The sequence below is a fragment of the Carassius auratus genome, chromosome 39, assembly GCF_003368295.1.
Source record: "Carassius auratus strain Wakin chromosome 39, ASM336829v1, whole genome shotgun sequence".
Lineage (NCBI taxonomy): Eukaryota > Metazoa > Chordata > Actinopteri > Cypriniformes > Cyprinidae > Carassius > Carassius auratus.
In genome coordinates, this window is record NC_039281.1 from 3,438,989 (window position 1) to 3,456,395 (window position 17,407).

The following is a 17,407-nucleotide window of genomic DNA, read 5'->3' on the forward strand; positions in this document are numbered from 1 at the left end:
TGGTCTGGGTAAATGGATTACATACCACATCAATGATAGAGAATCAAAACCCCCACACTGGCGGAGCCATCAGGCCATGTGCCCGAACTATAGTCAAGGCATTAACTTGGCACACAAGACAAGCAGCTGACGGCCTCCACAGCATGTGTTCCAAAGCTTTTTGGAATGCTTTTGCTTTTTGTGGTCAGCATATACATCACAGTGTGTACATCTGTTTAGTATATTACATGAATAGTTATATATAAACACTTTGAAAAATGTACAAACTTGTTTAAGATTTTTCTGGATTTTAAATAGTTTGTTTCAGGTGAAAGAGAATCATGCGGGTTTGGAACGACATAGAACAGAAGGGCAGAACTTTCAATTTTGGGTGACCTAGCCCTTTAAAAGACCCTTCATACAAACTGCATTTTTTGTGTAGCAAAAACTAATAACAGGTTAATAAGGTTCTGGCTAGTGAATGTACAGTACCCCAGGGCAGCTCAGAGTGGGGGTAGTTCAGGGAGGCACTGCGTTCCTATGCCCCTTTGTATTAGTGTCCTAAGGAAGAGCAACATCCTGTTGTTGAGGACTCGGTCATATTTTAATACAATGGTAAATCCAGTGCTTTGACAAGCAGTACAGCCCACGATATCCGCTGAAACCACACAACACACATATTCCTGGTACAGATTACATTGTGTACACACACCATTAAAGATATACATGCTGTAAAATCAAAGCTATGCAGGTTATAAAATTCTGTGACAAACATCTACGAATTTAATATACCTCAAAATGATCCGCAATTATGTAGGGTGAGTCAGTCAGTTCAGTTATGCTCTTTAATTACTTTGTGTCATTTGATAAGCAGCACATGCTTTAACAAATAACTGATATCTGTCTTGGAATTTGACCTGAATTCTAACAGGTGATTAGAATCGGCATTAAAAATTAAATGTGATATTTAAAACTGAAAACTTCATATCTAGGAAGTATTCATCTCATACAGATGGGATGGCAGTGTAGAAGTGCTGATGCTTTGACAGGCAGAACAATGCTGACTGCTTACACTGTCTGTCTCAGACACTAACCTTATGGCACTGTCAGATTATCTGACTGTCAGAACAAGAGCACTGCACGGTCAGGCAAAGAGAGCAAATGGAGTGAGATAGACTGACTGAGCGAGGAAGAAAAGTAGAGTGAGCGAGGCGCCTGTCACATCCCTCCATTGTGCCATTTCCTCTTGGCCTTTGTTTCTATGAACACATGACAGTAAAATACTTGTAACGCAAAGAGCCTTTAGGTTAGGACACATAAAAGAGAGCAACTTACAAATAATAGACTTCCTGTTAAAACTAACTGCCTGTCTGCCTCCCCACGGGCCGAGGATTTTTTATTCAGATAAAAAAAAAAGAAGATAATAATAATAAATCAATTAAAAAAATAAGACAGATTATCCAAGGTGCAGTTCATGGGTCTGTGAGTCTGTATCGTGCTGAACAGTGAACTTGTGAATGTGATTTATTACTTTTCTAAATGGCACTGGTGTAAAGTATTTTATTTCTTTATGCGCTACAGTGTATTTAGCCTGAAAGTTTTTTTTCTTTCACAAAGGAATGAATGCTTGGGCAGATTTTGTGAGGTTGTGCAATAAGCACAAACCTTTGAGATGTAAAATGATGAAAGAGTGACTACTAGTGCATGTCAAGAGTAAAAAAAAAAAAAAAACTGTAATAGTAATAGGTTTTCTCCACTGACCTTGATTTGAGAACACTTCACCAACAAATAATTTCAAAAACTATTCAGTGCAGAAATAGTAATAAATAAATAAAATAAATCAGGAACCAGTAAGTTAGCATGCCATCTTTATATAATTATTTTTACATAAAACATTTTGAAATTCTCTACTGAATATTTTTTCAGGGTAGGTTTGTTTCCACTTTAAAAAAAAAAAAAAATTAAATAAAATAAAATAAATAAATATATAAATAAATATATATATATATATATATTTCCAACATTTTTTTTGCCTATAGAAAATATTACACACATTGTCCATAGATGTTTATAGTAATTCTAGTAATTTTTAAAGTTAAAATTATAGTAATTTTCCATGGTTTGTTTATTTTAGCTTTTTGGCTTATTACTTATTACTTATTTTTTGTATTGCTATTATTTTATTTAGCCTTTATATATTAAACATGATTGAACTGGATTTCATATTGATTATCTTTTGTGGCTGCAGTTATAGAGTAGAAATTGTCATTTTTATTTTTTTGGAACATTCTCTAATCGGGTTGATTTCATAGTGATAAGCTGGTTGGCAGGTTAAGCCAATTTTTGTCTGCTGTATTTACATTGTGTTTTTCTCACTCTGCATAAGAGGGCGCTATACATCCATATACAGTAAATGCCGTAATCTGCAAAAACCCACCCTTACCCTTTAACTTCCCCCCTGCATGACCTCAAACCTCAAATCCCCCGCAAGCGACAAGACAAAAACACAGCACTGCTATTATAATCGACAAGATCGTTTCCAGCGCCGCGCGCTTGCAGAGTAGGTGTGTTGTGAGGAAACACGCTGCTCTGTTCGCTGCCTGACGTCACCCCTGCGCGCGCTTCCATGGATGCGAGCGCGAGAGTACAGTGACAGCGCCTCGTCCACTGTACGCAACACTGAGCGCGGCTCAGCACTATCTCAGGCTACACGCGAGAAATGGCAGCAGATCATGGGATGTGACTAGAACATCCAGCTTTATTTGAAGCCGGTCGTCCGCCCTGCTCTCACGGGATGCAGTACTTTAAACCCACCGTTCCCATTATTTTAATCAAGTGATCACTGCCCTCCTTTTATCCGGGAATAACGTTGGAAGCTTTAACATTTGTATTAATTATTTCTCGAGTTTATATCCAACTTTACCAGGTTCGACTCTGACTTAAAACTGAGGCTCAATAACTGGATTTTATCGGTGGAACAAAAGGCGACTGCTGCTGCCTGGATATTAAATTTTACTCTTGGATTATTGTCTCAGCATCATGAGCACGAGTGGTGAGTAAATTCTTGGCTTTGTTACCTCGATCTAGTTGCAAAAAATAATGAAATACTAATGTGAAATAATCAAAGCAGATAAAAATCTCATATTAAAATAAAAGAAACTTTATCTTAACCCTGTAAAATAAGAGCAATTTGTCTTCAAGCATTTGACCTCTTGCTCCTGACCTGTCCCAATGACAATATAGCTGAATCAGTATTTGGGATAATACTAATGGTGATTTCTTTATTCTTATAATAATATAATATGAATCTTATAATTTGATATGTGACGTTTATAATAATAATAATAATAATAATAATAATAATAATAATAATAATAATGTTTTCTTATTTTAAATATAATATTAATAAAATAACTTGAAATGTGATGTTTATAATATTATAATTACGATTATGATTACTGATAATATTATTCATAGTATTATTTTTATTCAGAGTTACAAATGAGTCTTGTGCTGAAGATTGATAAATAGGATTCATTCCTTTAATCTCTTTTAAAACTGACTTTGGTCATCAAAGAAATTGTTCTGAAGTTTATTTTTCAAATAGATGTTTGACTGTTTTGCATAAAAGTGTAGAAAAGAATTCTAAAAACTAATGTCCATTTGGAGATTAAATGTCTTGAGAAATGTTGTAATTGTAACACTTAGACATGCTTGAGTGACCAGTGTTCAGTTTGGTGCCAATCAGATACGCTTGGTTGCATTCATTCAGCTTTCATCCAATCATATTAATGAGATCACTGTTACTGATTCCATGCTGCAGAAATCTGCCAGATAAAAAGATGCACACCTACAGAGAATGAAAGACAGAGAGGCGGCTAGGCGGCTCATGTTAGTGACCAGCTCTCCTTTGAGGCTTGTACTTTAGTCAGCTGATGTTGCAAGGGCACGACCGCTGCTTCTCATAAAGGTCCTTTTATGGGAAAAGTTCAGAACCTTAAGAACAAAGCTGATGGGCAACAGACCTGTTTTTGTCCTGTTTGTTATACTTACTTGACTAATGCTGTGCTGTTCTGCGATTAGAAATGATTTGCATTCTTGCCGCAAGCTGCTAAATTGCATTCTCAGCTGATGAACGGATGGACAAGCTTTGTCCATGTGTCCAACTCTCTGAAATAATCCCTCCACTATTCTCCCCTTAGTTCAGGACGCACAGCTCACAGTAGCAGCACACTCTGATAAAACAGTCACATCAGCCAATTGAGCTTGCCTTATTCACTCTTTCAAAGCATTTGCCTGGAAGCTGGGAATGGGGCTGCTACCAGCATGCTACCGTATGGAGAGCGAGTGTTTTCAGCTGCAGACAGATGGCAAGGGAATGAGTGCAGTGGCAAGGTTGTGTCTCATGGCAAAAAGGGACTAGCTGGAGAACTACCAACACATGAACAGGCATGACTGGTCCACGAGAGACCTGGAGTGTTTTGCAGAACATGTATGTAAAGCACATGGCATATCATTTTTAGTAAGTAAATAGACATGCTCTTTTTTTCAGTAGAACGTTCCTAACAATCAATCAATCAATCACCTTTATTTATATAGTGCTTTAAACAAAATACATTGCGCCAAAGCACTGAACAACATTCATTTGGAAAACAGTGTCTCAATAATGCAAAATGATAGTTAAAGGCAGTTCATCATTGAATTCATTGATGTCATCTCTGTTCAGTTGAAATAGTGTCTGTTTTAATTTGCAATCAAGTCAACGATATCGCTGTAGATGAAGTGACCCCAACTAAGCAAGCCAGAGGCCAACAAATTGGCCGACTGACACCAAGTGTCAAACTTGCCTTATAGCCACCCATGCAGACATACAGCATTTGAATGGAGCGATAGCCGTGCACAATGGCATGGTGTACACTGCATTGGGCATGATTGCTTTGAGCCAGTGAAAATGCTGAGCAATTACGCCGAGGTCACTTGGTCTCTCTTCATTTGCTGCTCCCTACATTTCTTATGGTCAACTGTCATTATCACCTGCCCTCTATTTTTCTGCACCACTGAGAGAACAGGCAAACAATTGGGTAGTGGAATGCTCCTACAATCTGTTTTCCATTCCCTGTGCGTTCTGTCTCTCTTTGTTCTGCTGTTTGATCCTCCTGAGTGAATATCAAGGGTTTCTGTGCCTCAGAAATCCTAGTAAATGATATATAGTGATTGTTTATTACCATGGACTTTGGAAGGATTCAAAAAGGAGAGTAAGGGTACATACATATTTTATAAGCCTGAATATTATTTAAGTGACATAGCAATTGCCCAATGAATGTGACTGTGAGTTTATCCTAAGTTAGTCATCATACCTTGCTCCTCCTGTGTCAGCATTCACTACTCTACCTCACATCAATCACACAGTAGCACACACACTTACTGAAGTGCCTCTGTCACCACTGTCCTGTCATGCCAGCCCTGTGGAGAGCAATGAGGTGGAAGTTGGAACCCAACAAAGCCCATTATTAATCACAAAAATTGCTTTATAAATTATTTGCAGGAGTTATTTGAAAAGTGGGCAGGGAGGGCACATAATTACTTTCAGTTTGGCTCAAGAATATTAATTAAGTGACTTAGTAGTTCATTTTAAAAATAAAAGTTATTTATTGGAATCGAATTATCCATGAAAAGTCTTTGACATCCGTGGAAAGTATTAATTTATAATGGAAAAAGTCTTTATATTATTTTAAAAAATATCATTTTATGAACTGTTCACTGAATGGATCTTTTGGAAACCCTATGGCATTGCTGCAAAACGCCCCTTTTGGAACCTTTAAAGTCCCCCTGCAGTCACTAATTTTATTGCTTAAATCTCATCTTTGATCATCAAAAGAGAATATTATTTAAATGTTTTATTTTTCTCACATGAAAACAATTTCATTTTGCCTTTAAAAGGCGTATGTAACTCTACACCCTTACCTTATTTAGTGTACTTGGACATGAATATGTATATTTAAAAAAGCCAGACACTGAAAGTTGACGGGATTGATTGCTTACATGTTTGTGTGACCGTATGAAACTGTATTTTTAAGACTGTCTTTGTTACATTGGAGTTTTACGGAGTAAATGCTCAGCAATGTTGATTGATGAATTTGCACTTGTATTGTGTGAAAGCATATTTTTTAATATTTTTTAAAACTTTCTATATATTTTTAAACTTTATTTTCCCCACAGGGGGTCTATAAGGTATGAGGTTACTAGAGGTTTTTTGTCCAATTTTGTGTTTGGTGGCCGAAACTCTTAAAGTCTAAAGACTATTTCCCAAAAAGTAGTGGTTATAAAATGTAAAAATTGCCCCCTCCAGTTATAATGGCAGCTTCCTAGATAAAATATTATGCACAATGCATCTGCCTTGATGTTGCTCTGTAGCATCTATCTGCATAATGCATAAGCTTTACCTGGGAGTTGATTTGATCTGAGCAAGTGTGTCAGCAGACGTAGACCCTCTATGGCACCGTAAACACACTCTCATCCCATCTGGAGTGCAGTCCGGCCAAGAGTCAGCACCCATTTGTCATTCCTGTAACCCAACGGTATGCTTTAGCAGCACTGGGAACAAAAGTGAAACACAAGCATGTTAACACTTGTCAGGGTTGAATTTCCCACAGATCCTTTCTAAAGGTTTAATTCTCCTTGCATTTTCCCTGGCTTGCATATACAGGGTGATATCTTTGAGGGAGTTCTTTCTATAGGTCCACGATATAAAAGCCAGCAGATGGACACCAAGCCTTTCGCTATCATTCCAGTACAATGACTGCAAGGCATGTGCTATAGAAAGATTTACTTTTTACAATTTACTAATTGATCTCTTGATCATTATTCAGCATTTTTATTTATTTTCTAATCCGTTAAAGATGCATTTGTGTTCCTCTGTGATATTCATCTTCTCTATAGTCTCCAATTTCTTATCAGAGGGATTTTGGCAGGCTCTGTTAGAGGGCCAAGCTTATATCTTTAGTACGGTGTCAGAGTACGGTCTGTTTAAGCAATGCTTAAATCCAGCTGATTGTCATTGTAAATGTTTGCAATCTAGCTTCTAGCTGCTCTCCATTCAAGAAGCCAATGAATCATCTCCCGTAAAAGACATGCCGATAGATAATTCATAAAGTTACACTAGGGATGTTCATCAGATGACCCTGACCCAACACATTTATCTAAACTTTGTTGAAATCCCAAATCATTAGTAACCCCGAGAGCAGATCGAAGGCCGGAAGTCCTTGAGGTCCTCTGACCTCATTATGTCTGACCTTTTTTGGCTTATTTGAGTGATCATTTGTCTGACAGGGTCAGTTCAGCTCCTGTTGCTACAGCAATGCTGGCTTGTTACAGTAGTCATATATCATATTTGGTCAGGTTCTTTGGAGGCCCACGTACTGCAAACATCTCTTTGAACACCACAACTTTTTTTTAAGGTTTCAGGGGTTATGTGGAAAGATTTTGATTGTCTTTTTAAATCTATAAAAGACAATAATCACAGTCAAAAAATACAATTGAATATATATATTCATATTAAAGCTAGTCCTTTAAACATTCTGTTCATCAAAAAAAAAATATATATATATAATGGTTTCCACAGAAATATTAAAAACATCTGTTTTCAACTAATACCAAATGTTTCAACAATATCAAACTAAATGCAGTTTATATTGTTTTCGATATGCTGAAACTGATCAGTTTAAGCAAGTAATGACACACATTTTGTTATTTTCAGTAAACCATGCTGTTAACAACCACCAAAATCATTTTTTTTTCTGTACTAGTCAGTACAGTAATTGTTCTGACTCAGGAAACGAGAGTGTTACTTAACCATTAATTCTAGACTGGATTTAAAGGTTTTCATCCAGTGCTCATTACTATAAAGGATAAGTGGGCTCTGTCTGGCCACAAGATCTTGCTTACACATCTCCTCTGCTTGGCTATAGGAATTGAGAGCAGCCTTGTCAGCTCCACTCTCCCACAATCCTGTGTGACTATAATCCACAGGAGGCTCCTCCGTTGAGGGCAGAAATAGCAACGGCCCCTTAGGTCCTGTGGTTATCACCTTACACCTCGGCCGGATGTTACTGGACCTTTGCTATACAGAATTGCTCAGCATTTTTACACTGAAGCTTCTCAAAAGAACTAGGCATCTCTGAATCTCCAACACATGTTTAAGTCATTGAAAATGTAAGAAAACTCAGAGTGACCTATTTTGGGATTTGGGGATGGTGTTTTTATTTGAACTGTGAAGACTGTCAAGTCTGTATTAATAATAGACGTTTTCTTTTTTTTAAATTCATTTGAATCTAGATTTTAGCTAAATTATAGAAATACTTACCACTGAAACCTGAATGCTATCATTAGGTATCTAATGTAGGTGCCATTAAAACCTTTAATCCTGTGTGCATGTCCTCCCCTGATATCTGTGCACGTGATATAGGCTACTTTAGCAGGGATTACACAGCCTGTTTACACCCACCTTCCTTTATACCCACAAATGACAGATGAATGATGCCTGAAAGACACATTGTCTTTTAAAGGCATGTAGTTTATTCTCTTCTGAGCTGTCTCCTCTGTTTATTTGTGCATTATTGTATGTGACAGCTTATGGGGTGTTTGCAGTCTTTTAGGTACAAAGAAAAGCAATGATTTGGGGGAAATAGCTCTCATGCAATACCATAAATGCTCCTGGTTTTGTGATAATACAAAACATCTTATTTTCTCTTGTGTGGCTGTTATCTGCTTTTAACAGCATCATAACTGTACTGTCCTCTACACTGACAAAAGACTGTGGGCTGAGGGCCACAAAGAGAATTCAGAAAACAGCTCTGGAAGTCGGCCAGACAGTGTGTTTCTCTGCCAAAGGAATAAGTGCTTACTATATTACCAATGTGAGATTGAGCTACTGGAGGAGGCATAACAGCATTAATGGATCATTGTTTTTCAGCTGTGGAAGAAGAAAAGTCAATGAAATCCACTATTACAATAGATTGAAAATATGCAAAGTGATTTTCTAGTATAATTCATTGATTGTTGAATTAAAAAATGCTATTTTCAGCTCTCAGATACTTACCAATGTGCTTTGTATTTATTGCAGAGATATTTCAATTTATTTATTTTTGTAGTTGAATAACACTGTTGAATGTAGTCTTTAGCAAACCTCAGAATGAAAATAATCTTTTTTTGTGTTCGATTCATTATAATGTTTTGATGCCTAATTTCAGTCACAGCATCTAAATTGATGATTTAGTTTTTATTGTTTATTGTCGAAATTTAATACCTTTTAATACAAGACATTGTTTTTGCTGTGGAAAAGCTCGTTTCTGCCCTCTGCACCGGTATATCAATATCAGTGTTTATTGCGTAGATATTTCAATAATATTTATCACTTTAACACTTCGAAAATCTCAAAATGAATATTTCATATTCTGTTCACTATATTATAATTTCACTTGCGTTTAAAATGATTGATTTTAGTTGTTAGAGTTTTATTTGTAATTTATTAGAAAAATTGTTTCAGATAATTTTAGTATTGGCTGTTTATTGGTTATCTGCTACAAAATGTAAATATTCATTATAATTATGATTTATTGTCGATTTCTTTTTTTTTATTTCCAGCACAAGTTTATCTGATCAGTATCACTTCCTAGATTGAAATATTGTGCTCGCTCGATTAAGTCTTTTCCAATATGCACACAAAACCCTCATTAAAATGGAGTTCCCATTTATGCTCTACCAGTGCAAACCCATTTTAATACGTGTTCATAGCGGTCACCTAGCTCTGTTTCTCAGGGAGCTGTGGGAACATGGTGCTGATGAATCTGATCACAGGCCCGACAGTGTTGCCCTGCTTCCAGCATTGTAGCTGAAACAATGGAGATCAGGGTAGGGCATGCACCCTTGCTGTCTTCAACATTTTCCCCCAGTTAAATCCATTTAGACTAAAGCAGGAACAACACTTGCTACAGTGATTGCACAGTAATTGATTTATTCACTGACTGAGTGTTTGAATGCCTGTTGTGCATCTTTAATATGAGGGCAATCAGCACAAAACCTCCAGCCATCAATACACAGAAAGAGAGAGAGAAAAGGAAATTATTAGGGTAATCCTCAGGCCCATAATAAAGATGAACACAGAACTCACAGCTGTAATACTGGTACTACAAATACAAATTTTGGTTTCACAATGCAAAATGCATCACTTTTATCTTAAAACACTGTACTCAAAGCATGACCAATATTGAAACTCTGGCTGATACAGGTAAGGCTATAATTATTTAATTATTAGTAATTATTTTTGTGTTATGGCTGATATTTAAAGATTACTATTTTGTCATGATTTATTTTTTTATGGACAAGAAAATGTAAAAAAGAAAATAGGTCATGTAAATGTGTTTTTTCGTCCCTAAAATATTTTTCTAAAACCATCACAACATTTTATTACAACATTATATTAAAGTATGAAAAATTCATTTTGAGATTTTTTTAAATTACATTTTAATAGTATTATTAGATAAAAAGTATGGGTTAAATTATTAGTGGTTGTATTATAATTTTATATTAATAATTAATCATTTTAATTCAATCTTATTTTTAAATGTTTTACCTTCATTGTAATTTTTGTTAAAGTTTTTAATTACTTTTATTTCAGTTTTAATTGTAATAATTTTGGTACTCCAACAATGTTGTTGTTGTTGTTGTTTTGTTAACACTGATTCTGTGTCAACCAAAAATAATAAATAGTAATTAATTAATAAAAAAAAAAAATATTATAAAAAGTCTAATATCAGCCAGTAACCAATGTCATCTGATGTTCGTCACTTTTTGTCTTTTTGTCTTTTTCCTAGTAGTACCCTATCAGCAAAGCTCATGCAGCAGTGAACGGAGCTCCGGACCAATCCACTGCTTTCGCTGTCGGGAGGTGTGTAAAGGAGAGGTGGTACGAGTGCAGCATGTGCACTTCCACATCAAATGCTTCACCTGCCAAGGTAAGAGTATTTTGCCCATATGCAATGCAATGTAAACTCTGTGACCTCTCAGAGTCATGTTTTAATTAAGGGAAAAGCTTGCATACTGACTTGAATTTGTTTCAGATATACAATTTCCAATAGATTCTGTTTCATAATGGCACTTTATTAAGAAAAAAAGAAGAGCTCTCTGCCTCTGACCTAATAGCTCGAGTCGTTAGAAGTAGTGGATTTCTGATTTAATGATGTGGCTGTCTGAAGTAGGGACCTGTTGCGCAATGAGATCCACTGGCCTCACATTGTCAAGATGGTTGTTCAGTGATGCCCCATGACATTGCCCTCCATTATCAGTGACATTAGTGACATCAAGAAATTTAAATGTAAAACTAATGTGAATATGATGTGACCAAGTACTGTCACCTTTAGATTATGTAAGATGAATAATGTGGAAGTGAAACCCTTGAGAGAAAGACTAATTTGTGGTTTAATGAGCTTTAAAAAAGGTTGTATACTTTTACCTGCTTGCACCCAAACTGGTGTAGCCACATGGTCCCTGCATGGCATTTAAGGGGTTGCTGTGGAAACTGTGTGGAGGGGCACCCTTCCCCTGGTTGGTGGTTATTCTCAGCTACACTATCAAACCGACAGCCAATAGCAATAAACCCTGGGGCATAGTTGGGGGGGCTCATAGATGGAGACAGGGTGGGAGCGATTGAAAGAGAATGGCAGTTTCCCTCCCACCATTATGACATCACAAGTTGCCTTGGAGCAAATGAAGTTACTGAACAATAACAGTCCTTTTACCCTTTGCTTCCTCTCTCTCCAATTCACCCTCTCTCCCATCGCTGCCTATATCTTCCATAAAAATTACCTCAAGCGATAATATATTTCACCTCTAACTCAACCCCACCCCTTATCTCACGATTCTTGCCATGTATAATTGTGTGTATTAACTGTGCTCTATGTGTGTAGGAAGTCCAAATGCTTCTTCAGCAGCTCATATCTCCTGCATTGTTGCCATTTCATTGTTGCAGTCCTGTGACTGAAGGCTTGGTTTCCGTGCGTGCTGGGAATTTTGTTTGGATGGGAGAACTGAGTGTGATGATGAGCTGTGGGGCTTTGAGCCCCAGTTAATTGGACAAAGAACATTTGTGGGGTGTTTCACAGGAAACCCCGCATGGACTGTCACAGGTCAGAGGGGCCACAGTGGAGTCGCAGTTGCTGGAGTTCGTAAACATGTGACAGTCTGCTTTCAGCCCTTTTGTTGAAGCTAAAAAAAAACGTGGCTGATTTGTATGCCCATGATGTGATTGTTTGTTTACTGAGTTATTTAATACAGGTTCAATGGAAAAATGTGCTTGTGGTGACATTTCTGCAAAATCAGATTACATTGGTTCTAACTTCTTTCGCGACACTTTCAAAGTGAAATGTCTAGTGGCATGGGGGGTGAACAAAGTCCTCCTGTAGCGAATCGATGTGTTTTTGTAAAAACATATTTAAAATACAGTAATCAATTTAATCTAGCTTGAGCTCACTGATGTACACGGAAGCAGTTCCGGGGGAATTACATATGAGGTCAGCTTTGCGAATGCGCCGCTCAGAAGTGACGAACGCAGAAGTGCTGGGGAGAGATCAAAGCAAAACAACAAGTCACTAATTAAAAGTACAAAACAAGGATTTGTAAAGAAGATTCTTGGAGGATTTCGATATAAGCCAAGAGGAGACTGGTTTTCCTTTGCTAAAGTAACTTTGCTTCCTTTGCTCCTGTTAACAAACATTAGTTTTCACGAGACTTACCGGCACATGCACAATGCCAACCTCATACATCATCAGCCTGGAGCTGCTTCTGTGTACAATTAAATGTAAAAAACGCATCGATTCGCTACAGAAGGACTTTGTTCAGACCCCGGAGCTGTGTGAGGTCCTTTTTTATTGGATGGGTGCTTTTTATTTTACTTCCTTTGGACTGATGCACTGCAAAACCTGCTGAGTGCCATTAAACAGCTTGAAAGATCAAATAATTTTTTTTATGCAACTCCGACTGGATTCGTCTGAAAGTAATGAGTAATTTATGGGCTAATTTAAATTTTTTGGTGAACTAACATTTAAATCAGATCTTTTGAATTTGAATCTATCTTTTCTGGTATTAATTTCAGCACACATTTAAAACAAGATCTGATTAACTTGAATCTTATCATTACTCTTCTACACTAGATGTCACCCTTATTTACCCTCATTCATTCTTCACTTATCATGGCGGAGATACTTTTGATGAGAACCAAGAACAAAGCCATATGTGTGATTCGCAATGCACAGGTGAAGTGCTATAAATCTGCAGAAGCATTTGATATCATGCATAAGTCGCCATTTGATATCGTGCAAAATCCCCCATTCATTCATTGATTGCAAAAATCAATTAATGAATGGTGGATTTTGTTTACTAATGTAACTTACACACATACTTAATGCGGATGATGCTCTAGGGCTGTGCAATTAATTGAAAAAACGGTTCGATTTCGATTTTGGCCTCCAACAATCATGAAAATACAATAATCTTGATAAAACGATTATTGCGCCCCATTTCGCCCCTTTTTGCAGCGCTGTGCTTTCGTTCCTCCATAAAAGACCAATTTCCTGTGCAAATCAGTAAAATCATGTTACATGACATTTGCATATTGGGAAATGCTTTATTTATAAAAGTATATTTATTACATGTTTTTAAAAGCATGAAAGAGAACCTCCTCAGGAAGAGATATGCGCTTAGAGATGGAACACGGACATGTAAAGTCATCATTTAGCTCAAGGTGCTTGCCTAAATGCTCAAATACATGCAAAAATGTGTCAAAATGCTGTGCTTAGTGACCAGGATAAAATAATTGCATCTATAACAGTTCACTGGCATATTAAAAGTGATATGGTCAATATATAATGTAATATTTCTGAGTTATAAGATTTTTTAATAATACTGCTATGTCATAATTATTCAACCCCTATTCAACATTGCTGTTTTTAAATAACTTATTTGCATGGTGGGGAATAAAACAGTCTCAAAACACAACTAAGCCTTTAGAAACTCTATTAAAAACAGAATTTGCTTGAGCTGTTACACATACAGTTAGCCCATGCATGTGCTGAAGTTGAGCAGCAAAAATGTCAACAGAGATCTCACAAAAAGCTAAATAGAATAAATATTGTATTACTTTAGAAAGGCTAAGGCTATGTGACGATTTCCAAGACATTGAAAGTTCCTAAAGACACAGCTCTCAGCCTTATTCCTTAGCTTAAAGTGTGTTTTACCAGAAAACGCTATATTTGCGTTTGGTGTAAACACAGAGAGGTCGCTTTCGACGTCACTGGGTCTTGTAGGCGCGTAAAAATTGCTGGTATCTAGCTTTCACAATGCATACTGCACTTTCGGAATTCTTTATTTTCTTTTTCTGCTTGTTTGTGAGTTTTGTTACATCTATATTTTTTAATTGTTTAATTCTTTTAAAATTAATAGTGTACATATTTGATTAAAATCAATTTCCTATTTTCATTTTCGAAACTTTTTTGGTTGGTCCCATCGATTGTGCAATCGATTTTCGAACTAAAAGTGACAGCCCTACTGCCAGATTACATCCCACCAATACAATAAATCAAATATACACCACTATATTTGAAATATGCATTTGCATAATAACTCACTGCCTCCTGGTCTTAAATGTAAACACTGTACATCTAGACAGATAAAAGTGCATGAACATTACAGAACAACATGAACATTAACATGTGTAAACCATAATACTGAAACGTCAGTAGTAAGTTACTGTAAACAGTGGACACATCAAGGCATATTCTTCTCGAGACAAATCAGTAGCCTTATTTTTGGACCGGACGGCACGCCATACTTGAGGAAGACTAACTGATCAGCATGCTCAGATGTAAGAGCACACCTCTGAGCAGAGATTATGTCACCGGTGGTAGAAAAGATTCTCTCTGATGGCACGCTAGTCCCTTGCACACACAGGTACCTTTCCGTCGACTGTCAAGTAAAACCCGAAGTGTCTCCACACTTTAGAGTGGAAACTAGCGAGTGGGTCTTTGATTAGTTTTTTATTGTTTTCCGCCATTCTTCTCGCTTCTCTTTTTTTTCTGCAATTCTCTGTTGTTGTTAGTTAACTTGTGTTCTTCACCGGCCGCTGTTTGCGCCACTTTACCCCTATTTACTCGAACAGCGCCCCCCGCAAACAGAATGGTAGATATTAGGTAGTGACAGTGACACTGACAATGGGTAAATTAATAATTTTGTGTTGTAATAAAATATCGATATTGGGCGTTAGTGTATCGATTATTTATAGCGACAGAGAGCACAACAATATATTGCAATATCGATTTTTTTTCCCACCCCTATAAAATATATTATGTTTAAGTTTAAGTTTGCAGTTATACAATTTAGTTTTGCCTTTGCTTACCGTTTGATGTTTCTCATATGCAACAGAAATGGCAGTGCTTATGAGTTGAACATCATGGTGGTTGTGCCAATACGACTGCTCACAAAAATTTCGCAAAATGCACTCTGGAGCCCTGCAAGTAGATTACTTTGGTTGACTTTACTTGCCGACATGGCTTTGCAAACAGGGGGAGAAAAAAAGAGATGCCTTTGGAATTATAGTCTAGTTAATTGAAACAGCAAGCACTCGAGCACACAGGAAGAAACATGTGTGCCAAGGTCATGTAGATACAGCTGAAGCTGAGGCAGTGGAGATAATTTCAGGGGGAATTTACACAGGCTTTGACCATGAAAATAGGCGGGGGCTGTACACACAGGTATGAGAGAACCAGCTGTTTCCAAGGACACACCGGTAGTTAGTTTATGTAAAAGAGGGGGGAAGTCAGGGGTAATAGTAGTACTCACTTCCTGTGTATGCATGCAAATATCCACATTAAAACATAAATGGCCATAAACTCCATTGTAGGGTTGTCATTATTTTGGTAATCGAGTAGTCGGTTGATTATTCTGGTGATTAATTGAGTAATCTGATAATTTTTTTGTGGTAAGAAAAATAGACCTAAGCAAACAATAGACTTTATGATGACTTAAAATATATAATTAGTACCAATGAGGCAATAATAATTGATTCAAATCATATATAAAAAGCAAGTAATCATATGGCTTTATTAAACAAAACAGTTAAAATACATGATGCAATAAAACAATAATCATAACTTATGTACATTATGTATTATATCAAATGCCTGCAGAGGGTGTCAACGGCCTGACGATTGTTTTTACACTTTACAGCGCAATTTAATCGCTGTTTAAAATTACTAAACATTTAATTTAAATGTCCACTTTAATCTTTAATATTTGGCCACTTCTTTATGATAGTAATGCTACCGCCACTACAGTAATTTCTTACAAGAAATATGTGGATATCAAAACATGCAAGCTCAGGGTGATGGTTTAAATTTTTAATTTGAAGTCTCGATGAACAGTTAGCATATTTAGAAAGATGATGTATTCTTCGCTGTTTTCTCCTCTATTCTCCTTATAAATCTGATAGAATGGTGCACATTGTTCCCAGATGAACACTACAAGCAACTCAGACTCACAGCAAATGCAAAGATGTTGTTTAAGATGGTCCGTGTATAAATGTAAACTGTTTGTGTGGAGCAACATTTACTTTGAACAGAGCCCCTCTGAGATGCACCTAACCTACACACATATAAATAAAACAAGCATATATTTGTTTAATTTAATCATAGCCTTTGTGAATTCAAAATTGCACAATGCTTAATTATGATTTTAAATGGTTTTAATATTTTATGCAGCCTTTTCATGAATTCTTGTCCGTGGAATGCGCCACTTCAAGTATTTTGCTGGTTAATCTGCATGGGCAAAATGCAGTTGGGGATTTTTTTTATATTTAAGTCCTCCAATTTGACAGAGGAATCATGACAGCCCTTCCCCATTTGAAAAAACCTAGTGAGTAGCCTACATAGACAGCTTTTTAAAGCTATTTTTGATATATTACTGATGCAAAGACTGCTTTAAATATTATACACATTTTGACTCATTATTAAGGCAGAGTCACATGTAGATAAGGTAATAATTCCAGGATGGTGGACAAAGTGAGAGAAAAAAATACATTGATAATTTCATACTAGAGTGCTGCACCATTAGCTTAGCAACATGCTAACTCTATCTTGTTAGATGTGGCAACACAGAAAACTCATTAAATCTCTATTTGGTTGTGCATTTATTTTCCCTTTTCAAATAAAAGTCAGATTGGAGAGTAACAGCTCTCAGTGGGGAATGGAAGACACACTCTTGTCCTGACCTCCTGAAGCCTTTCTAGCTTTCTAGTTGGCTCTTCTCCCTCTCCTACATCGATGCAAACAGATAATGAACACAGCTGTGCAACTATTGATATAATAGAGACAAATGGTGGCCC

General features: G+C 36.6%; 1 protein-coding gene across 8 annotated transcripts in view; it reads left to right on the top strand.

Moving 5' to 3' along the window:
- The first annotated feature begins 2,462 nt into the window (after positions 1 to 2,462).
- Positions 2,463 to 17,407, top strand: part of LOC113057699 (actin-binding LIM protein 3-like) — a 60,064-nt gene continuing 45,119 nt past the window's right edge. For 5 of the 8 annotated variants that reach the window (XM_026225182.1, XM_026225184.1, XM_026225186.1 and 2 more), the window contains exons 1-2: positions 2,463 to 3,031; positions 10,851 to 10,991. In XM_026225182.1, the coding sequence (XP_026080967.1) occupies positions 3,019 to 3,031; positions 10,851 to 10,991 (154 nt within the window). In that variant the 5' untranslated portion in view covers positions 2,463 to 3,018. The remainder of the gene's footprint in view (positions 3,032 to 10,850; positions 10,992 to 17,407) is intronic. The other 3 variants (XM_026225185.1, XM_026225189.1, XM_026225183.1) reach the window with 2 other exon arrangements.